This window comes from Ptychodera flava, chromosome 15, assembly GCF_041260155.1.
Source record: "Ptychodera flava strain L36383 chromosome 15, AS_Pfla_20210202, whole genome shotgun sequence".
In the NCBI taxonomy this organism is placed as follows: domain Eukaryota; kingdom Metazoa; phylum Hemichordata; class Enteropneusta; family Ptychoderidae; genus Ptychodera; species Ptychodera flava.
In genome coordinates, this window is record NC_091942.1 from 12,925,630 (window position 1) to 12,951,543 (window position 25,914).

The 25,914-nt window shown below is 37.9% G+C and overlaps 1 protein-coding gene across 2 annotated transcripts in view; it reads right to left on the reverse strand.

Annotated features, from left to right (window-relative positions):
* The window catches only part of LOC139151189 (voltage-dependent calcium channel gamma-7 subunit-like), a 28,975-nt gene extending 3,949 nt beyond the window's left edge, over positions 1–25,026 (reverse strand). The window contains exons 1-3 of one of the 2 annotated variants that reach the window (XM_070723788.1): positions 24,858–25,026; positions 14,324–14,514; positions 2,525–2,614 (exon numbers count right to left, since the gene is read on the reverse strand). In XM_070723788.1, the coding sequence (XP_070579889.1) occupies positions 2,525–2,614; positions 14,324–14,514; positions 24,858–24,862 (286 nt within the window). In that variant the 5' untranslated portion in view covers positions 24,863–25,026. Of the gene's footprint in view, positions 1–2,524; positions 2,615–14,323; positions 15,460–24,857 lie in introns of those variants that run through there. The other variant, XM_070723789.1, reaches the window with a different exon arrangement.
* Positions 25,027–25,914: the final 888 nt, after the last annotated feature.

A 25,914-nucleotide genomic window follows, 5' to 3' on the forward strand; every position in this document is an offset into this window, starting at 1 on the left:
CAAACGCCATCCACTGACAAAGCAATTTTTGATTTTCACACCATTGGAAAATGATTATTGCACGTTAATATAAGTAGACTTGTTTGCCAGTAGGCATCTCCGGGTGAAAAAATGACAGTGTACGTCCTAAATGGCGCGAATTAACAATAAATTCACGTGATCGGACTTTTACATCTGGGCGTTATTGTGGAATGAATTATGGGTGTGTAAACTCAGCACAGTACTTAAGGTAATATCGGTTTATATTGCTTCAACAGTGCATTGTACTTTTAATGGATAAGGATGCAGGATTTGAAATTCTCTGTGTGTCCTAGGTGAGCTATATGGTAACATTAAATAAATGGTTTGTAAACGAAATCAAGATTTTGAGAGCATTTGTCGTTCTGTCAAGCTTGGAGAGCGACAACAATGCGAGTCTTTCAGAGGAGAAACATCAATCACTTCTCGTCCTCGAGCACTTTCACGTGTCTGATTGACCGCAATAAAAATTCTTCGCCGTTGATTTTTTGGTCTGTCTTCTCTTGTGTCCTAAGTTGTCTAGGATATTTTCCAGTTTTGAAAATGACCTTTAGGATACGACCATGAAAATTTGAAAATCTGACGCGGATATCAAAACTGATACAGTATGTATGGCTTGTAAGGATGAGTGATAGAAAATTTGATGTTTTCCTTCGAAAAGAAAGTTTCAAATCTGCTTTGTCATTTCGTGTCGTTTAGACAACGATACGAAAAGACGAAGCTAATGGCGCTCATATAAATTACGGCGTGGATCTGTATTTACGCTACAGCACATAAAATGTGCACATCGCCGACAATATCGCTATTACGCATGCTCGACGCGTGCGCCAGCGCCGCTTGAAACGGCCGTCCACCAAACAGCGAGTTCGTCGCGTTCAGTACATGTAACATCAATTATGCACTAGTCGAGTTACTTCCCATGTGCTTGATAGGCGTCACATCGCTTGTTTTGAAAAGGTCAGCCCCTTAATTGAATTATGCAGAGTCCACGCCTGTTTGCCTTGAAGAATCTAATAAACTCCTGGAGGAATGTCGCTTCTCGGTTCTTCAATAAGAACTTTCCGATCATTAATAATCCATTTTTCGCAAAGGTGCAGAAGCTCGCTTGGTAAACCTACAGAGATATTCTTCTAAGAACTTTGTTGATTTGATCCGAGTTGTCTGATTCCGTATGCGGTTCGTGTATGGGGAGTGGAATTTCCCATACATCGGTGTAATCCTGTGTGTGTGCGCGACATTTCCGTTTGATGACGTGTTGATTGGAGCGTCACGATTCTGAGACATTTAACCTCCAGGGTGCAGGTAAAACAGAAGTACTTCATTTCAACAAGACGTGACATTTTCCGACGTGAAACTCAAGTCAATGCAATGTTCACTTCAACGCTTGAGTTACCAACGATGTCAGAGAGATGACTTATTGTAAAAAACACCGGGGGTGGGGGTGGGGATGGTAGCATATACAAACTACACCTTCTATACTTAAAGGTACACTGTCACCTGTTCCAATTTTGCCACAGTTACAATGGAAAGAGAAAATCTAACCAATCACAGATTTTAAGCGGGTGGCAGCTTTTTAAAAACAGCACCCTCACATGGGCATTTTGAATACCAAGGAACGCCCCTTTGACCATATATGGGCATATTTAGATTATAGGTGACTGTATACCTTTAAGGTAGTATGCGCCTCGAAAGTGAAAGACCTAAAATCTTTGCTCAAACTTTCCTCAATTAAATTTTCAATCATTCTCTTAACAAATCAAGGATAAAATTAGGGGTCAACCAGCAAAGTTTAATACCAAGTCAGAGAAACAAATTACCTAACATTTACCGATATTTGAAATTCAAAATGGCCGACATCCCTGTGTTAAGTCCATGGAGGAAAATAACTTTTTCGATTTCAACAAAGAGAAGCTGGTGAAAAGTTTAATTAGTCCTTGAGCTTCAAATGAGCCTCGAAAGTAGAAGACCAAACTGGAATAATTGTTGAAGTTTGAGAGCTGAATATCTGTCCCTTGTAGGTGCATTCTACCTTAACACACGAACGCTGTTTTCACGATGAGTATTGAAAACAAATGATCATTTATTTTTTAGTTACTTTTACTTTTACTTTTATTGCCAATTCCAAATATAAGTATAAGTATACAGGTATACAAAGTATACAATGACGAGGAAAGAGGCAAGTTGGAGCCAGGAGTAATAGCTTAGAGCTAATCGAGCCTGGTCCCATGTCATCATGTGAATGCTCATCAGCAGGATATTTCATTTGTGTTGTTCTGCTTGTTCTAGTACTTTCATGTATCATCGAATCGAGTTGAAAGTACATGTATGTGGGAATTGAAAACATTGAGAGTCAAAATATCTGTCTCCAAGGCGCATACGAGTCATTTCGAGTATCAATGCCGATCACTGTCATAGCCCCCCCCCCACACACACACACACACACACACTCAAAGTTCAACTCTGCAATAAAGCTCGATGTTATTCAAGAGCAAATCACACAACTTACCAAAGATTCTGTCGCCTGGTTTCTCTGAAGTGTCGGAGACCTTGTCCGCCGGGAAATGATCAATCGTCTTACAAGATGGAAAGCCATTATCTACAAGGTGAAAATAACAGCAAAAAACATAAGTCATTAACTGAAGTGAAATGAAAAAATACGTATAGCCGGTAATCCGTCCAACTCTATCTCAAATCCAACAAAGCTCTTCCATCTTCTAAAGAGGTAAGTATGAATTTATTGAACTAAGGCATTTGTGTGGGAGGGGAGGAGGGGGCACAGTTGACAAAAAAAACTAATATATATACATTATATATATATATATATATATATATATATATATATATATATATATATATATATATATATATATATATATATATATATATACACAAACATATATTATATATATATATATATATATAATATATAATATATGTTTGTGTGTGTGTATATGTATGTATATAAATATAAATATATATGTATAGGATAAAGCCCGAGTACGAGGGCTCAACCGTCCCCTTTGACAATGTAACATGTTTAGGATATGAATTAAAACTTTATTTGTGAAATAGCCTTCCAATATCATGGAACATCCTATAAATACCCTAGGGCACATTAGTTTATGTTTGTACCACCGCAGATTTTATGTTGCAGCTGGTTTCCGCTGTGTTACCAAATTTGAATATTAGGGAAAAAACGTACCAGATGTCTACAGAATATGACATGTTCACTTTTGATTGGACAGTACTTTACTACGGCGCTGTCAATCGTTTCTGGAATTTGGTGACCAAGGCTTCACGAGTAAATAAAACACCCTGAATTGAGCACTCTGATTGGTCAATCAACAGTAGATAGTTTTTAAATATATCTATCTATCTATCTATCTATCTATCTATCTATCTATCTATCTATCTATATATATATATATATATATATAATATATATATATATAATATATATATATATATATATATATATATATATATATCTATAAATTATTCTGACTGGATTAGAATAAAACTTTCCGACATAGGAGGCCGTAATCCATTCATGGTTGTCATAAATAAAGTGATAAACAAAAATCGCAACCGTTGCAAGATCAAAAAAAAAATGATGACACCTTTTTCGCACATCGGAAATTGTGCTTTCTGATCTCGTTTCCTCGTCATTCATGCAACAGAACACGTTGTATCATCGATATGTGTCGCATACTGCGTGACCCAGTGAATTGGAAAGCTGCGAGGTACGGGACTATTCTTGCGGTTGAGCGATTCGAGTGTGCATAAGAAACGGAAGCTGCGCGACGGCTGACTGAAGTTAGCCGGTCCGGTTTGCTAGGACGAACATCAACTAGGCCGACCTCGGCTACGCCACGTCAGCTGGAAAATACACGCACACCGCCGAGAATTCTAATGATGCCGGTACTTCAAAACGACAACCTTTAGGTTTCCTGACCATTGTGACATATCCAGGGTACAGTACTGATTTATAGTTTACATAAATAATTCTTCGTGTGCCTGCAGGGATACATTAACGTCAAATTTACAGTACCGTGGACAATTGTAATTGTTTATCGATTATCCTGCTTACTGAAGGAACTTCAGAATAACATTATGTAAAAAAAAACAGTTGGATAAAGTTGCACTCTTTCTTACGGATGAAACTTGAATATGAACAAATCATAGAATGAAGAAAGAGAGTTCATAAAGCGCCGCGTCGCAGACATATTCTTAAAAATACAAAAACCCAGTATGCATCTAGAAGTTGCCATTAAAAAATTATGAATATCATATCATCTCATGCATAAAATATCGAAACAGCAGACTAGGATGAGGGATGAGACACGACGACTCACGTTATGAAATAAAAATATTAAAACCATCAATTTGTGTTGGGTAACTTTTCAACCCCACCCCCCCTCTCTCTCTCTCTCTCTCTCTCTCTCTCTCTCTCTCTCTCTCTCTCTCTCTCTCTCTCTCTCTCTCCTCTCTCTCTCTCTCTCTCTCTCTCTCTCTCTCTCTCTCTCTCTCTCTCTCTCTCCCAGTAACAATGAGGAGAGTGACTTTGGTATGCCCTGCACAATGAATGTACGATATCATGATATCGTTTCTGTTCATGAAATCGTTTTTACGAATCCTTGCGTTGTTCGGCTATGGCTCCGAGGGACTGCCTCTGAATTATTCGATGGGATAATATTAACAAAAACCTCAACAGACCTATTTCTTGTTGGTTAACATATTGCCATTCTGATCGAGCTGTTTCATAACATGCCCGTCTTTTATTTTCTGAAATTCTCTTATCAGAGATGTTTGCTTTGAAAAGTATGAACTTAAATTATTGTAGTGCTGAAATGACAATGCCCGCAAATGTCAATATACTCTTGTCAATATTTCTCTCGGTATTTTTGTCGACTCATTTCAGCTCACTGGTTGGTGAGTTTCCCAGTTGGTATTTTAAGAATGTACAGAGACTTCAAACCGGCAAGATGCAGATATCCAAACTATCATTGGTGCCGTGGACCCACTATTGTCCAATCTACTGCATGCAGTCGAGGATTTAGTGTACATGATGTATGTCATGCATATCATTTATAAGTTAATGTATGTTGACCATGAAGGCAGTGTCTCACTGACCTTTTAAGTCGATTCTTTATGATTCAATGTAGTTTGACCTTGAAATTTTCACAGTGCAGAGACGGTCATGATCAAAAGTGTGTGATCTGTCTGATCGAGCTTTGACATATAATCCTGTTTCCACCATTATTTAAAAGCAATAGAGACTGCGTCCTATGACAAGCGGTTGTTTTGCGATATACATCCATAATCACACAACAAAACATGATTTGAGTATACTTTACTCGGGAACTACTCATTTCGCATTTTATTCTCTCTTTTTTGTATGAGTTCTTGTAAACTGAGATTCTTGACTAGCAACCAACGGTAAAACCCCTTCTGAGGTCCATCTTTCACACTCCGTCATGATTAACTTTCACTAACGTGGTACTCAGATTATTCCGTAGAATCAAAGAGAAGCTAAGCCTTTGATTTAAAAATAAATCTATTCTATTGACAATAAATAGAGTGGATTAGCATTAAGGTAGTATGGACATCGAAAGTGAAAGTCTTAAACCTTGTTCAAACTTTCCTCAAGCAAACTTTCAACCATTCTCTTTCAAAATCAAGGACAAAAATCAGGGGTCAGCGAGCAAATGACTCATGACGTTACTGAAATTTGCCGCTATTTGAAATTCAAAATGTCCACCGTCCCCGTTAAAATTCTACGTGGAAAAGTTTTCGATTTTCACAAAAATTAGTCGGTGAAAATTGTATTTATTCCATGAGCTTCAAAAGCAGCCCACAAAGCGGCAAATCAGAAAGGTATTGTAAAAAATCGAGAGTCCGGATATCTATCCCCGAGGCGCATTCCACCTTTAATGCATATTGTTCAAAAGAAATACATCTTTTGATGATGTGTGATAACGATGGACTGTGTGGTTGTGACAGTATGGCTTTCAGTCAAAGCGAACCACGTGCACAGCACAAAGGCGGTGTATGTAACTGGGGCAGATCGCCATCGATGCATCTAGACACGCTGCATCACATGTAGCGAGATAATTAAAGTTCTGCGCTTCTCCTCTCAAGGTTACGAATGAGCAAAGTTGTAAATGTTGTCGGTTTGTATTCACTTCGCGATGTTCAAGGTGACGTTGTACACCGTTTGTTAACCGTGTCACAGCTTTCAACGCCGATCTGATCGAAGTTTTCTCTTTGCTCAGAGGCGTGGAGAGGATCGCCCGTGCTGATTACGTAGACTCCGGTAAAAACACTGTATACTCGCTGTCTCGAAATTTGCAGGCGACAATGTCCTGATCAGCCGACCGTTGTTAATTTCGTGAAATGTACAGCTCGGTTGTGAAATGAGACTTTTCAGGGATGCTATTCGACATGTGAAATTATGGGCAATCGCAAGGGGAAACAAAGGTTATTGTAGAGAAACGTCATTTTTCGTGTTTATACAGTTATTCTTCCCAGTTCATGTTAAGATGAAGCTAGGCAGGTCGGTTTGGTCTGATCTCATTTCATCGATTATGATTGGTTGGAAGGCAGTGGTACGTCATCACGTTATTTTCATGTCATCGCTGTTTTTGTGTGTGCGAATGATATTTACACAGCCAGAGGTATTAAAAGTGACTTGCTGGCAGATATACGCAACAACGACCAACTAATGGGAGTAACCTTTAAAGGGCCAGTAACTGTAACTTTTGATAATTTTTTCGCGATTTTTGTGTTTAAATGTCAACTGCAGTTTCTTGTTCTACTCCCCAAAGCATGTTGAGACACGCATGCAGTGTTCAGCCTTGTCAACTCCTTCGGTGAATGTGTAAACTGCATTGTTATTGACTGTAGAGAAGTGAATTCTGGACTAGAATTCAAATGTAAACACTAACAGAGCGTATAGTCGCTATGTTTGCAAGTTAAATAGTAAGTTTGTGAAGTTTGGAAGAAGAACAAAAGATTGCCATAAAAATATGCAAAATAAAACTTTAAGAAAAAAATCATCAAAAGTTACAGCTACTTGACCTTTGACACGCAGTATGTTTTTGATTTGTTTTGTTTTTCATTTTCACAGTAATCAGTGCAAATTTGAATAAATCTTAAATTGCCATTTCCTCTCGATAGAATCCCCATCAACGATAATGTATAATCAAAATTAATGCAATCTTAGGAATTCCTATAAATTCGATCACAAATATTATATTACAATACCCAAACGTGCCAGTCGAGATGTCCTTGGTTTTACTATGCAACATGGATTCCCAGAAATCCATCTCGATAATGCACGGCTCCGGGACTGATCACATATTTTCGACTTTAATGCATGGCCATATCGACTCATCTGTCCTGCTCATCCTGTGGGATCACAATTTGCGTGTTGCTAAGAGACGAGTTTGCCGGCTTACCACTTTACAAGTAGCGAAAACAAGCCAATGTAAGAGAGACACCGCTGCAGTTGCACAGAGTGCCGTTGAGACACATGATGCTGCAGATATACAAGAAGAGCAAAGAGTACAGACATCGCCATGGATACAGAGACAGTGTCATGGAAACGGCAACAGCCGCGATGCCACAGATAAACAGGGATTTATACATAGTGGTATTGTAAGCGCGGAGCCACAAACAGACAAACAAACAACAATAATTGCAATTGACATATAGAATTTCATAGATAGGACACATAGGTAATACACATTTGATTGCATACACCTTTTACACGGGTTATCACACAGTGTGCATTCAGATGTCACAAATGTAGAGGTTATAACTAAATACTTACCATAAATGCACTGTCACGGATATTCTTATTCGGTATCATAGTAATATATTGTGTCACACTAACACACAACCTCTGATTAAGTCACAGATATAAAAACAATGCCACCGATATAATTGACTGTGACCAGAATCACAGTCACAGTGTCATGGGCACACGCTGACATGGCCATATACACACACGTATACATTGAGGTACTCGCAATAGCATAGAGATATGAATAAAGCGCCATTGTAACATACACGCAGTCATATACAACGTATAGTTAAAGGGAGGGGGTCGTCCCGTCTGCGGCTGCGTGGCTTTGCGTTGATAAACACTGCCGCTTCCGAGAAATTGGCCATAATGCCAAGCAACCGTGAAGCGAATTCATCATTTGATGTAAGTTCACAGTTCATCAGTGTTGTCGCTTTTCAATCACTGCAAGACTTTGCCAAAGGCACTTTGGTGGAAGCTACTTCGGCCGTGGTTACAATTTCGGTACAGCCGCAAATTTAAAATTTTGGGCGACACGTAGCACCTCACATTTTCACATACAGTGAGTGACCTAGTAACGCAACTTGCCGTGCATATGCGCACAGCGTCACACATGCATGGGCAGTTGCATCGTACGTGCAGTGCAAAATATCCACGAGAGTCACGAGGGAACGTACAGATCAACACACGAGGACTGTGATTAAGCCAACAGATAGATGCACGATGTAATGTCCGTACACCAGTGCCAATTTGAAAGAGAAAGCATGAATACACACAGAGCCGGGGATACACTCATCATGTTAACACGCACATGTTGTCCAAAGCATTAACTATAAAAGAAAGCTACTGATACATAGTTTATCGGAAAGTGGTCGAAGTGATACGCCGAGAAAATTTACGACTAAATGTCGTAAAGTTGGTATGTCGTAAAATCAAGATACGGTTTCGACAGAAACACTTAATTTCTGGATTAGTTTGTCGCCAGCAAACCAATATTATCTAATCTTTCACATGAAATTTACTGTTTGAGCACGGAAAGGTTTGTTTCAATCTTAGATGATGGCATTCTTGTCACGTACTTGACCAAGACCTTTACAGGCAACAAAGAAAAGATTTCACTTTCTTCCGAAGTTGACTCATTCAATTCATATGATAATATGCTCAAGATCAAATAAACTTGACAACAAATCCAAACTCGAACCGGAGTTTGCCAATAATTTGACGAGTGATGAGGCCACTTTAAGAAAATTATTTGTTTGCCGTCCTGTGATTTTTGAAAAACCTACCAGCCAGCCAGCCAGGGGGAAAAACAAACACAGAAAAAAATTCACAAGTGTATTAACATAAGTTCAGTTTTAATTTGGTTTCTTTTAGAAAAATAATATTTTATTTGTAATAGTGTGAACATTGTGTTTGTATTCTTAATTTTCTCTGAAAACTATGGCAAACAAAGAATTTTATTTCAAGCGCCTGATGCAAAATGTAACCAGAGCAACACAGACTGTTCCCACGGAGTACGAATTGTAATATTTCACTGAAAAGGTTAATTCAGAACACTGCAAAAACTTTTCTCCTAATCATTTCACGTTTATAATTTCCCATCAATGTAATATGTTCAATTTACCTCGAGTGGAAACGTTCTCGACCGAACAGGAAAATAGAGGTCATTGGTCACCATTAACGAGATTTTACGAGACTGGGGAATAACTACAATAAAGAGAATATCACTCTATATAAATCATTCGGAAATTACTGTAACAATAAAAAGACCTTGAATGATACGAGAGTAAACTCTAGTAATTTTGCAGACTAAATGCAAGTGGGTTTCTGGGACGCATATTAAACAGTGCTCATAGATAATGTAAGCAGAAATTACGTCCAAGTCAATCCAGACACACACACTGACGTATGTTGAGATAACATGTACGATACTTGTTTGCCGCTAATTCCAAGATAAGATTAAACAAGATGACCTCCCTAGACTGGATTCTATTCTGTTCTGATGCAATTGCTTCACTTTTTAACCTTCTTCTTCGGTTATTTCGAAAGGTCATGTGTCACGGGAGTTGACAAAACGGATGCGTTCACTTCAAATTGACGTTTCTCGGTGTTTGTCTAAGAGAGAAAAATTCTATCTTTGTCTCTGACGCACAGTCAACACAAACCTTTTGTCTCGGCATAGCAACAACGCTGAGAGTTTTCAGCGATCTATTAGGAGAAGGGGGCACTCCAGGTTTTAAATTACTGAAAACGTTATTATTGGTTTTTATCATCACTAGATGCCCTCATGTCAAACTGTCAAATTGCCTTCCAAAGTTGTTTTTTCTACAGTGTTCGGGTTAAATCAACTCAGTGAGCACATTATAGGACTACCTTCCGGGAAACCAATTAAGACTCTGCCATTATATGTCTTGTATTGTGATTCCATTTATTGTGATTGGCAGCTCTACCAAATAATCTCGTCAAATGCATATGGGAAAATGCCGAGAGAGATATATATAAAGCAATTTTACCAAGAATCAGCTCCTATATATACACCGGAGGAACGACTTTGATGAAAATTGGAGTCCGGGAGAGCCGCCGTGACTTTTCAATTTTATGAGAGCAGACAGTCGGAGTCGGTAGATTTTAGCAAATACGTAAATATAGATATTTGCATAGCCAGGGTCATGACCTCGATATATGTCTGTACGGTGTCCTTATTCCCTAATGGTGACTGCAAAGCTTGTTAACTGACGTGTTCATTCCATCCCGGGGTACACCATTGGCTTCAAGCGTTAAAAACACCACGGCTTTGATGTCAATGTACAAAGGGTCACAATTTTTGATCTTAAACTACTCGCAAATGGCCTGCGTGTATCTTGAAACTTTAAAGAGTCCGTTGTTTTACAATAATGGTTTACTACAAAGACGACGTGAAACATTCTTTGCCTTGCTTTCTAACAACTCTGAAATCTAACGTTTTTAATTAAGAAATGCAGAATAGTTAAAAAGAAGACGGTACTTTTCTCAAAAGCTTTGAGTGCTACTTTCGCTTGAACGAGGATGTGAATTGTAAAAGACCTATATGGATATCGAAATAAACTTAATTTATTCGACATGTCAACTCAGTAACAAAGAAAAATGAGAAAGTATGTCTTAATTATTTGAGTAAGGAAATGAAAAACAATGAAACCAGTTTTACGGTGGCAGTAAAACGCGACGCTGGACAAGAACGTACGACTGAACGAAGAGGGAGCAAAAAAATGTGTAACAGAGTACGCCAAGTATAAATCGTATTTATACAACGTCATCTAATTGACATATCAACTATTCCTGACATTTGGTAATTTGCCACAGTCACATGGCCATACATCACTCCATGCCCGGGCAAAATCGCGATAAAAGTGCTGTATTGCCCCACTTAGGGAGCTGTTTCCGCTTCTGACATGGGCGACCATGTTTGCAATCACTGATAGCACAGATAAGAAAGTGCAGTATACATGTTTTTTTTCCCTTTTCTGCCGATTTGATTTACGCATCTCAAAATGGAGTCGGGATAATTGGACTGAAGGCAGTCTTGTTCGGTGACGCACTACGAGAAGTGGAAGCTGATAAACTGCGTTTTTAAGCTGGTCTACCGATAAAAGCAGGAGTACCCGTATCAATATGGATGAACTTACAAGCCCTGGAATGACACTGATATTACTTATGTCTACTTTTCATCCACTTTTCTAAATCCCCGACTAGGATTTTTATACCTTGTTCGCTTGATGGACCTATCTGATGTGACCTTTGACCTCGGTAAATCAGACGCCCCGATTGTGACAGCTTCAATGGTTTTCACCTCAATAATGCTAGTGTAGCTGTACTGTGGTGTATATCCCTTATCGTCCGGCGAACGAACAGCAAATGAAATACAATTTTACAGGTTTCCTCTCGCTAAAATGTTCTGTGTCGTCTTGAAGAGTGCAGTGTATATTATTAATACGGATGGTTTCAAAATCTCTTGGAATCTCATTATTGTTTAATTACCGAATTTGGCACTCCATACCTTCTTTACATCTAGCTATGACGGGTTTTCCTGGTCGTATGATTCGGAGTAAGTCCTATTGTCACTTTTTGCCGCTTGTGAGGGAATAATATAAAGTAACATTGATCCACGTCGGGTCGGATCAAAGGTCAGCACGGCCTCTTATGGATGTCCGGATCGTGATTTTGAAAGGTATTATGATAATTAAATGCTTTTCAGCGTTCTGTACGGTCATCATTCGCGTTATTCTTTACACAGTAGCCTGTTCAGTATCTTTAGTAAGTATTTGTTTTGGGTAAATTACGGTATCTAACCGATGAACGGCGTACTCCGATCTTTGTCGGTGTGGTGGTATTTATAGCTGTCATTTTGAAAGAACGAACGACTTCCTATTAACAGTGGGGCTGTTTGTCATGATAGTCCCGTAGGTTGGCCTCAAACATGCCTCCATGCATTCATAGATGTAAATCGCCGTATCATTCAGTTGCAGCTCTGATTTATATTTTTTATAGAAAAAGACATGACCGCGTAATATAAATGAGTCGCATCGTTTCAAAACTGTTTTCAGCCAGTACCATATTACCGGTGAGGTGAGGTCATCCGTTGTAAATGAAATGCATGTAAAAAGCAACGCGTACTCAGCTATACTTGATAATGCAATTTGTTGACATTGCAGCTGGGGGAAGCAATCTTGAAATGAACGACAGAAGAGCGCGTAATTACCGGCGAATGCGCCATTACGCAGCGTAATTGATGAACTAAAACAACACCTAGTTATTATAGCGACGTAAATTTGAGTAAATTGATCCCAATCCCGTCGCATTCATGAATAATTGATCCTATTGATTTAGCGTGATTTGGACGTTCTCGTTACCGCTCTATTGTTTACACTTGGCTTTCACAGCACTGTGAATCATACCGCTGGCTATTGGAGCCATTATTAAATTTACCCGTTTTCGTATTCATAATTATTGATCACGAATGGATTCCAAATACCGTGTTAAATTGCGTCCACCGCCTTCCCTTTTCACTCGAAGACAGCGCAAAATTTTATAATATTCCGTTTTTACTCGCGGAAATGCCACGACCTCGCGTCTTTTGTCGGGTAATAATTACATTGGTTATCGCGCTCTTGCGCGGGTATGGTAGTGCTGTGCTGCCGCGATTTACAAAGCCCTGCGCGAGATATGGCATGTGACAGATTGTGCAAAGACATGTCTTGATTCTCTGAAAGCCGTTAAGCCTGACAATGAGAGAAAAATACCTTGGGTAGACTTTTGTGTAATCTATATTCAAACAGGAGAACTCAGCTCTTTTCTCGGTAGACTACGTGCCAACGTAAATACGTTCATCTGCAAATGTCCTTACACATCGGGTTTTTTTTTTTTTTTTTGCAAAAAAAAAGAAACGATCGTGTAATAGCTTGTCAAAAGCTGATGTTATTTAAAAACAAAATTAAAAATATTACACTTTTTTCGGAATTGCAGGCGCAACCATAATCGCCGGCGTGTGAACATGTTCAGATTTTTGATAACAAGTTCAAAGGGCAACTTACGTTGATTGGCTCACAGATACGTTGTATAATATCATAAATATTCGTGTCTAGTACATTTCAAATCTGGCCTTTCTAATATATCCACACATTATATATATATATATATATATATATATATATATATATATATATATATATATATATATATATATATATATATATATATAATATATATATATATATATATATATATATAATGTGTATATATATTCGTGTAAATTTCAGCTTATTTCAACAAAATTATTATATATTATTCTATCCCATTTATATACAATCACAGTTCACATCTGGCCTTTCTAATATGTATAAACATTATATATATATATATATATATATATATATATATATATATATATATATTATTCATGTCTAGTTCAGCTTGTTTCTTCAAACACAAATATTATTCTATCCCATTTTATATACAATCACAGTTCGAATTGATGGCTAATTTACGCCGCCGCCAGTACAAAGCACGCGATAGTTGCAGGGACATCTGATGTACAACAGATATGTGACAGTGTACGTGTAATCGGATTTCGTCGGATCCCTTTCACTGTAAATACACCATTACTGGAAATCAGAGCCATCCGCACGCTCTGACGTCAAAAGCCAGAAATGTCAATATCACACGCTCTTCCCCGGAACACCGAAATAAAAAACTTGTCGGTTCGAGAACCGTCGCAAACCCCAACATTTTAGGACATGGTTGTTTTATACAAAAACTAATATTATAGCACGCAAAGGAAAATGCATGGGCATCGTATAATGTTTAAGTTTTCAAGCCTGGCAGGTATACACAGAAACCCTCGAAGGAGCTGAGGGCATTTGTCAAAATCACCGATCGTTGCCTCTATTTATTTTTCAAATATGGCCATTGTTCCCCCCCCCCCAAATTAAATAAATAATTTGAGATTATGACCCAGTTACTTACTAATCTTCCGACAACTTCTCCACAGTCCTATAGTGTCTTCTATGATTGTCGTTGTTTTGTTGGCATTATCGTCGTCTTCGTGTTTCTTGATCTCCTTGGTGAGCACCCAGTAGTCCGTAGCCAGCGCGATGGTGAGCATGATTACTGAAGAAGCTGTGCACACACCAGTTAGGAACATCAACACCCTCTTACTGTTACAAGAACGAGCCATGGCACACAGGTATTAGTATGTGACTTGATATACATCTATCTCGCGGGTACGGTTGTTGGAAAACCCTGAAAAATTTCTCTGGCGTAAGAGCCGGACTTGAATATATGTTCTGATGCTCATGCGCACCCGGGCCGTCTCTTTTCCCCCAATCTATACAGCGATTTTGCCGCCAATCCGATGTCGTGTGCTGAGGAATATCGCATCCGTATTAAAATCCAGATCTGATGTGTTGAAATTTAAGTGCGATATTTCAGAGTTTGTATGCTATATTTCTCGACCAGAATAAAAAAATGACACACACTTAACGGCGCGAAGTGAAAAAAACAGCGTGGGAATGAGACCGGCTCATTCATTCTGGGATCGGATGCAGATCGCTGCGAGTAAGTGGCTGTATATGGGCGTTCCGCATGTCTACTGCTAGCTCCTCAATTAGCATACATTACTGCGGTGTCCTCGTGCGAAACATTTGGTAGAATGCGGAGAGAGAAATTTATGAAAGCCATTATGGTATTGAATCTGAAATCTTCCCTTATGAGGGTTTTGGTGAATCGATAACAAATTTGCAGTGGGTTTGAAACGTAGATGAGCAATTTGTCGAGTTTCCAGAATGCCACAGGTGCCGCGTGATGTTTGAAAAATAGAAGATTTTATGATTTACAGGTCGAAACAAGTGTTGATCGTTTGTTTATTTTTCTCGTAAAAATCACCAACACCAGAAATGATAACGATGATTATGATGGTGATGATAAAAAGATGACGACGACGAGGAGTTTGATGACGATGATGATGATGATGATGATGATGATGATGATGATGATGATGATGACGATGATGATGATGATGGTGATGATGATGATGATGATGATGATGAAACGGCGATGACGTTGGCGACGAGGACGAGGACGAGGACGACGATGACGATGATGATGATGATGAGATGATGATGATGATGATGATGATGATGACGATTATGATGGTGATGATGGTGATGATTACGACAACAAAACAATTTGCTATGATGATGATGATGGTGACGACGACGAAAACAAAAACAACAATAAAGATGAAATTTTTAAAGACAGCGATAAAAATGATGATGATTACGACGACGATGATTGTGATAATGATGATGTGATGATGATGATGATAGTGGTTTTTGTAATTACAAAAGTGTAATTATTATCATTGACAGCAATAATTACACCGGGGTAATCTAATCAGTTACATCTAAAATAATTGTTTAAGCAAGCACACTTTTCAATTTTAATACAAAAATAGAAAATTTTCATTCACTGTAACAAAGATTGATTGATGTAGTTAGTAGTAATAGAACCTACATTAAATTATCGTTTCACATGATTGTCTCTAAATCGTATTGTGGATGGAATTTTTGTGTCACGGATACTTTGATGCGTTTCTATAATTTCACCGAAATAAGATATAGGATGATGCAGACACCAAAGTCAAAGAGTAATATATTTTATAAGATTAACCGGAGAGAGAAATGTTAAAATCTCTAACCACCGTGCACTCCGGTTGTGCCAAAACTTATTGTTACCAATGGTGACCGCGGACTTCTTTAAAGAACACTAGGGCGTCAACGGATTTAAAATAGGCTTGCTATAGACACACATTTGAAAAATGAATGTACCACGTCATTGACTTTGTCTTTTTGATCCCAGGTGTCACTCTATGGACCGGACTTAAACTCTCTTCAGGTGACCTTGTATTCCAACGACAACGACCCGCATGTTAAGCTTTGACATTGTAATACCAATTCTAATCAATGTCGATAGTCTCTAAAAAGATTTCTAATTAAGATATGGTTCCTGTGTGATTCCGAGTCAACGCATGCATCAGGGAGTCGACTTCGCTGCTGTAGGGAGCAAAGTATGTTTACACACGAATATCTTCATGTACAAAATGATGTAAGTGCAGCTTTCAAAAAATATACTGTTGTACTTTTGTAGTTACATTTGAACTCTGAGGTCAACAATACTGGCAAACTGTGCTTCCTTCAATCGAAAACACGGCACTTAATCTCAACAACTCTGCGTTCGTGGGGTGGTTATTTTTCGTAGATTCGTCAAAAAGATTGATTCAAGCGCATCCTTGAACACGTCAGAGGCAAATCAATCATTTGAATCCAAGCGAACGTTTCAGCCTACACGTACTCTGCTAATCTCTACAACACATCTACTTCTGGTGAAGTGATAAATATTTGATGATTTTGTGGAAGAAAGACTTGATTAAATGCCAGTTCTCCCCATATGGTAGTTTTCAAAAGAAATTAAAGGAAATGCGGTCGGTATTTATGGAAATATAATCAAAGAACCATCACGATTTCGGCTTTGTAAGGCTTTGTAAGGAACCGTGTGGTTTTATTTATGAGAGCATTCAAGTGTGTTTGGGTTGTCGGCAAATATTATCAGGCAAAATCGAAAGGCCAAAATTTCCGCCTGGCGAGATATTGTCTGGAATTATACATCAGCGATATTTACAGTTTACGGGTGGATGAAGAAAAGGATCTTCATGTAAACGTGATGTCTTCTGGGAAGTATTTCTGTGAGGGTACATTTTGAAATGTGAACTTATTTTATGAGATCATGATGTCATTTTTACTGTTTTCCAATTTTTGTTTGTTTGTTTGTTTGTGTTTTCATTTTTTTAATTTGACGAAAGCTTTCGTTAAGCAGCGAATCTGGTGGACATGTTCAAAAAAACAATAATTCAGTTTTCTTTTGCAGAAGCTTTAAAGCTAAAATAGCGATCATGCGCCGATCTTGCAGATCGAATGTCCAAAATGAAAAAAATGACCTACATTTGAACACAGTGCTTTCATCAGATAAAATGTTAGTCTGACCTCTGACCCAAGATGATTGGCCATCATTGTATCAGTAACTTCCATTAGTGCTCGTCCAACGTATCGTGTTCCGTCTCATGCTTTTGAAAAATGAATTACACGGGAAGGAGATCGATCGATGTTGCCATGGAGATAATCTTATACTACATAATTATAGTTGGCAAAGCTCGTCCATGATGGGTAAATCACTGATTTGACGATTTCTTTCTTTTTTTTGGTTAAGTCATCTCCAGCTCACAGTCGGTGATTATAGAACCGTAAAATTTTCTGCCCATCAATACACGTCACTTCTTTATCCCTGTGCATACACCTCGTCGACCTAAAATATCTGTTATCCCCCGGCAAATATCATTTTTCTCGCTCCCCTCTCCACATATAATCCGTCTCAAACTGTTATACCAGGGATTTCTTTGTAACACACGCATGTGTGTGGTCATATGTCACGTGATGTGGACGGTAGAAATGATATTGATGATTTCTACGAAGCAAGAATATCTATATACCAATAATTCGAGAATATTTCAGTTCTAGTGCGGAACAAAGCCTATCCTATTGAGATCTGTTTAGAATATTGTGTTACAAGAGTATTAATCGGATTTGTCGGTAGAAAATAATGAAACGTGTTTTACAAACGGAAAGAACGTACGAGAAAAACTGAATTGTTTGTTTCATGAGAGTTTTAATGCTAATAAGTGTATGACTGGCAATGCACCACAATATCCGTGTAAGTTATTCGTACTTCAGTGTAATGTTCATTCTTATCAAGATTGTTGTATTCCAAAGTCAGTTTTAAATACTGGACAACGGAGTTTTCATCACCGCTACAAAACTCCGGAACTCTCTGCAAGTGACATAAGACACGCTCCTAATATTATACAGTTTAAGGTGAACCACTTAATTTTACATATACTTTTCCCATCATTGACATTGTTGTATGTATTGAACCCCGATGAAAATAACTCATTGAGTAACTGGCGGCTCATTAAAAGTGTAAATAAATAAATAAATAAATAAATAAATAAATAAATAAAATAATACTGCCATGCCAATGGAGCTGTGAACAGCGATCGCTTTCCAGGAATACTATGGTATTTCTTGCATGAATTCAATGATTTTCATCTCGAGGTATATGACACAATTTTATTTACAGAAACAAAACATTGCGATCATAAAGAACTGAAAATATTCTAGACCGAGGTTTTTCTTTTTGTCATTTCCTCGGGTTTGTTTAAAAGGACGAAATCGAAGTTTAACGACCTCGCGGGATTTTTTTCCGAAGTAATTACTTCAGTCATCAAAATCACCTATCAGAGCGTTAAGTGGAGACCGTAAGCTCCTTTATGTTTGTATAATACGTTTGTAAATCCTTGCAACATCCACGGGTGATAGTAATGACACTGAACACTGCCGATATACGGCTCCAGGGGGAGTCCCTGCTGAATTTTCAACCCTTATTATGTGTTTCGGTTCTCGAAATGTGAGTCCGCCAGTGCCGTGAATGTGGCAAACCCGAAACAAAGGAGATATATTTTGTACCCTCGGGATCAGAACTGATAACGTTCCGTTGTAAAATTTAATATCATTTCAAACACTTTAAGTTGAGGCACCTCGATCTAATCTCGGCAATTTCTGCTTTAAGACAGAAATTTGTTAATCGGGAACAAAACTGACCCGAAGACCACATAGTTCTTGATTAAGACATTAATAATCCATAGCAGACGGAAAGCACGCTTCCATTTAAAGATAATCAGCATATTTTCAACGGAAAGCTATTACATTAAACATATGAATCATAAAAATTGGACGACATGATAAAATAATTTTCCCAGAATATTGATATTCACCGCCATGTCTGGGACACATGATGTTTAATTTATGCTTAATGCAATGAACAACGGCTACATTGCGGTACAAAGGTACTTTAAGACCCTTGGGGCTAGTTGTATGGCACCGCACTGGAACGGGGGACTGTTCGATGCACAATGTAGTTACACGGGACACGTTTATTTTGACATAAGTATAGTATCAGGAGAGTCTAGCGGTTTATAATAGAGATAAATAATTAGATAGCTGTCTGAAATCGAAAGAATAGATGACCTAGGGTCAGATTCATACATATGCAAATCTTACATTAACATATTCGAGGCATTGTTACGATGAAACACTACCCTAGAATAAACTCCCTCGAATATGTGTCAGTATCAATTTTTTTGGCGATGCTTTTGTTAGCGTTCAACTGAGCAGCTCAGATGCTGTAAAAATGTCAGTCTGAAATGGGCATAACCTTTTTTTTTCGAATACATGAAAAAAAAAACATATTTCAAAGATGTACGATATATCACGTGTGACGAGATCATTAAACTTTAAGCAGAAATTGCAGTAACAGATAACAGAACGTACAGGAATCAATAAAATGTCAGACATCAAGTTCCATTTTGACGCTCGTCATTCTATCGCAATGGAGAGTTATATTTTACATATTATGTCGAGTTTACATCAGTACACAGAAAAATGAAGCTTAAAGCTTTGATAATTAATTAATTTTCCCATTTGCATTTCTCATTTTTTTGTTGAACCGGCATAAATGAAAGTATCACTTCACTCTGAAATGAATATGATATGCCGCATTTTATTATTTTATAATTAAAATAACAAGTAGATAGTTCTTCGTGGTCATCTTTCAAATTACATACAATATATGATACACATACTCGTATATATATATATATATATATATATATATATATATATATATATATATATATATATATATATATATATATATATATATATATATATATATATATATATATATATATATATATATATATATATATCAAACATATATAGATGATTTCTCGGGAAATTGAAGTGCTTGAAGTAATTGATGTCTATATGTACGTGATATATATATATATATTATATATATATATATATATATATATATATATATATATATATATATAATATATATATATATATATATATATATCGGAAATCTTCAGGGTGTAAAATAGTAATCAATACGTATATTGCAGAGTGATTTATCATATATATATATATATATATATATATATATATATATATATATATATATATATATATATATATAATGTTTTCCATTATATTTCGAAAAAAATGTCGACATAGTCATGAAATGTATGATTTCATTCCTCATGCTTCTCATGAATGTGTAATGTATCACAGAGCGAGTAAGGTGAATGCGTATATTTGTCGCCAAAATGTGTCAGCAACCGACAGTAGCTTTGGGAGTTTTATCACGGAATTTATCAAGATATGGATCCTGAGAAGAGAAATACGCCTTCACGCTGTCAGGAACACTCAGTTTTTTTTGAAAATGATGCGGATGAGGATAATGGCGAAGTTAGATGAACTGTTTCATTTTTAAACACCGGCCTCGCGCATCTTATCTTATCACGCTGGCTGTGAGGGTCACAGGCAACCAGGCTGAACAATGCTACACATTTACATCAAAATATCAACTTTTTGTATGACTCCTGTGAGCGACTGAGGAAAATCTCTCTTCAATAAATAACGACTCTAAAATAGCAGATTTTCCCCATTCAAAAACTATTTGCATTAAAAGAGCCAGAAAAACATAAGCTCGAGATAAGATTGTAACTTAATTCGGTGACGTCATGCAAACGTAAAATTTGAGCAATGACGTCAACCAAAGACAAAGGCTCGTCTATTGATTGCGAATCAACCGACGCTTCCGTTTTTGAATGATTTTGTTCGTCTGTATGGAAGGAATTTATCAACACGATTTATCTGTCTTTGATACAGCATTTTCAAATCCTGTCGCTATGCAAGGATCATGTCTGGAGGTGGTTTCAAATGGCTCACAGAGTGCCTAGCAACGCTGTTACCATGCCAACTAGACAATACAAACAGATAAAACAAAAGTATCTTTGATTTGTTTTGAAAAAAGGTCGGATTACATTAAATACCGCATAGTGAATTTTCATTAAAATCGTGCAATGTCTTCTGGCCACAGTTACATGCCTGCCGTGGGCTTGTTTTACGATGAAGGGTAGTTAATATCGATCGCGTTCGTTTCCTGTGGGATCACAGTGCTAAGCTTATTAAAACATCAGATAAACGAATCTGTGGGCATTCATTGGATTTTTCTTAATGTATTGCTTCACTCTGAAGTCATGTCAATCAAAGCACTTTGCATCCACTAATCCTTTTTAGGGTTGAAAATGTCAGTTTTCCATATTTCTTATCAGTGATGGAAATGAAAAACGATATCGTAATTTTTTAAAATGTGAAAAACATACAAAGAGATATCATCACACGAGTTTTGAGAATTTCAATTCTTGAATTAAGATGTAAGGTTTTACGATATCAGTATTCGGCTCTGGCATTCAAATGAGGGTTCTTTCCGTTCCGTAGTTGCTGGTTTTTACGGTTTTCTGCTCTCCAACTATTCGAGGGTTTTCAAAGCTTAATTTAGCTGTAACTTTCCATGTGTTCTTTCACTGTATTGTTCTGTCTGCCGATACTTATTCTCTCATTCTACTCATGTTGAAATACCTGCATCTAACTTGGCGATACAGCCTGTATATATGTTACATCTGATGTTAAAGTCGACGGCCTAATTGTAGTTCGAGACAGAATTCATTTGTCGACAAATATTGTGCTCACGGCGTTGTATTTGCGACGCTAATACTGATGCTTTTAGAAAATAAGAAAAAAGCTCTTGTTTTCTACGACAAAGACTATGATAAATATTGTCAAATGTTTCAATTGTTGTTTTGGAATTCGAATTTTAGGATTGTTTCGCTGAAAGATAGATGTAGCTATGGACACTACTCTCCGATGGCAGGCACATGTGTGTTCACCACGATGAGATGGCCATAATGGCGTTCTCAGACACCTTTATGGCCGTCAAGACACCTCTTATCAAGAGACACTTCAGTAACTATCTAAATCCCATTTTGAGGCGGCAAGACAGGTATATAAGACAGCCAGCAGCGTCAGCATTCATTCAGCGACTGGAGCTCACGGGATGGGAGAGGGGGGCGGTTGGTTCCACTTCATTCTCGGAGATGCTTAGGAATATTATTTTTTCTAGGCATGCGCAGACTGCACTGTCAATTCTTGTTTTGGAAACATTTGAAAATTGCGCGCGTTTCTGTGTACAAGATGGCGGTACTAATGATGAAAAGTCTGGCTTGGTGGCCTTCAGATACTTTGACATGTCGTCAATAATGTCCAGTCTTGCAAATCAAAACGCAAGGGCGCTTTATTTGTACTTCTTTTGTCTACAGTAAACAAGGGGAACAAGTAATTTCATGGGCATGCTGAATACATTGGAGTGAAATTTTCCATTTTAAGTCTCGAGACAACTTTTTATCAGAGAGGCATCACTGATGTTGTAAATTTATTTAACTTGGTGAATTTTGCTGCTCCTGTGGTGTAGAGGATCGTTGAATTTTAACCTCACAGACACTACTAACCACAGTACTGTTGTTTGATAGAATTCAAAAGGACATCAAATGAAGGTGGAGTCCGCTTCTGCATGGGAGTTTCCCGACACTAAGATTTTTACAATACTTATCTGGTTTGCTATTTTTTTTGTACTCTTTTGAAGCGTGTTGAGTTAATGAATTTTTGGCCGTCTTGTTTATATATATGTGAAAAACACACAACATTTAATTTTTCTCCAAAGAGTTAATATAGGCTACAGCGGCCATTTTGTGTGTTAAATATCAGTAATTTTTAAGTAATGTGTTTCTGTTATCCAAACTTTGCACGATGACCCCTGACTTTCTTGAATAAGAAATACAGTGGTTTAAAGCTTCATTGAGTAAGGTTTGAGCGCTAGTTTACAATCTTCATTTCGAGGTGCGCAATTACCGAAACCCCAAGTTTTGAAAGTCCATCAAGGAGTGGCCGATATCTTGCAGATGCCGTGAGTGCTACAAGACGCTATCGTGATAATCTCGACACGTTGTGTTCAGCACCATTCTGGTGCAAAAAAACTGTCAATGTCTCGATTCTTACGACATTGCAATAAGCATTTGGATAGGATGCTGATGAACAAAGAGTGACAGAAACCGAGAAAAATTACATTGAACGACAGTTTCTCGTCCAGCTTTTGACGAGAAGTCCCCCATGCATATATCTTCTGTATCAGTTTGTGCAAAGTTGGAGAAGACTGTCCAACGCTAAGATAACTTACATAAATATTATACCTGTCCGCGTCCGTGCATGATGAAATATCACCTTGTCTAGATTAAACAACAGATGTCACACTCATATGGGGAGAGAGGTTGCGGAGTCTCATTGTACAAATAGCGTGGTGTGCCGAAAAATGACGTCACGAAGATTCCTCTCTCTGCAACGAGGTAGAGTTTGAACAAAAATTGACATACATGTCGACTCGATCTTTTGACGATTGTAGATAGGCGGACACTCGAAAATATATCATTTCATGCTCCATGCACGTAACATGTATAATTTATGTTTATAGATACTTGACAGCCATCATTGTAGTCATACAAAATACGGCGACAGTTTTACTTCACTGCGTTTTTATGATTTTAAAGATGGATTAGATGAGTTAGTGATGGAATATTCAGAATGTCTTTTCCCACCTCACACTACACCCCTCGTCATCATTGAAATGTAATGGAGCTGGTGTTAATATGTCTAACACGACGGTGATAGGCACAAGGACAAGCGGGAAACAGAATGACAGACATGTGGAGATAGGACGTGACAAACGGGGACAAAACAGAGAACACGCAGCTGAGACATAATGTCGTTCACACCCAATTCAGATACCATCGAAATGTACAAAACATGTTTGGATGCCGCCTAACAGTCTCAGAGCGCGGCAGTGCACAGGAAGCCCAAGCATCGTGCCCACGTTTTTATCAATGTTTACAGTTAAACAAATACACAATGACAATCAATCCAGAGAATATGCACAGAATAGAGCGGATACTGCAGAATGATCTCTGTGCATATTGCCGGACAGATAGAAAAGTTCGCGACGCCATGGTCAAGTCTATTATATTTCTCAGTTTGCCTGTACAGTGCATTTTATATACCCCATGGTTAATGTTTGCGTTTGAGTGAAAAGGGACCATATTTCTGTCTGATAGATGATGTCTATCACATTAGAATTCTGTTCTAACCGATAAAGTACATGAACAACCTTCGGGTGCATTGCTAGTTCTTCTGCTGAATTTTTCACAAACAAGGACATTTTAAAAGCCCCACTTGCATCGCTCAACACCGCAGACCTTCTCTAGTCATATTTTCGACTCACACACTGCAGCGCACTTTGGGAATTGCGACGCCGTGGTAAACGACAAAGCAAAGACATGTAAACCTACGACAAATTTCACCCGCCAAAAAAAGATAGATAACCCGCGCTTTTTAGTTAGAAAAAAAGTACAACAGAAAGCGAGGGGATTACTTACCTCATTTGGAGTTGTAGCCTCAATGTATGTTTCACAGACAACGAGGAGAAGGAAAAAACTTAAGACTGTAAGAAATGAGGCATGTCTACATGAGTGCACGCTGCTACAGCGAATACAATGGTGAGGTCAGTGCAGTGAGGGAGAGAAGTCGTCATTAACCTACATTTTACAAATTAACTCCTTCACTTGTACCGCCTACTTTCCATTCCGTCTCATTTGTCATGCAAATGGCTTGTCACGATTCGCTTGAAAAGGAGACCTTATGATTTCACTTATTCGTTGGAGTTCCCGACCTGTGAGCGGTTGTTTTTTTTCTAAATACAAGCTTATTATTAGGAAGATTGAGATCAAATTTTATGTTTGTCTCTCTGTTTTCTCTAAGAATTGCTTAAACTGCTTACTTTTTGTCAGTGTATCGGGACGGACGGCCATATTTATGACACGTGTATATAAGTATTTACATACTACAACGGAAATTATAGCTTGGGATGACATGAACATTTCAAAATCCCCCGGCGTATTAGACCCATTTCGATTAAAATTGGATAAATTTGGTACATGAGCTCAAAGCTGTGCTGATGTAGAAATCAACATTGTTATAGAAGTGGACAGGTGCTATGATCATAATGGCTAACTAGCGCCAGGTGTTTTTTGTAAATTTGGCAACATAATCATATATTTAAGCGAATGTCTATTAGTCAGGCGGCGCGTGTCATCATCTGGCCGTTAAATACTAAGGGCGACGACATTTCCCAATAGTTCATCGTGTGCATGCAGATTTCTGTTATAACCTCGTGAGTGCAGGCAAAACTCTCAGTTTGGCTGCATTCACAAACACCTCGGGGTGGGGAATTGACGGGGGACTTGAAAATATCAAGGGTATGTTGTGGAGCACTTGAAATGATTTGGGGATTTAAAGAGGGACTTGAAAGAATACTGTCTCTGACTGATATGAAATATGTGTTGGGTTGTCAATTTAAAGCCATAACATTTGCCTAATTGTGGGGTGATTTTGTTTAGTGTATCTATGGCAGTTTCTTGTTCCACTCCCTGAAGC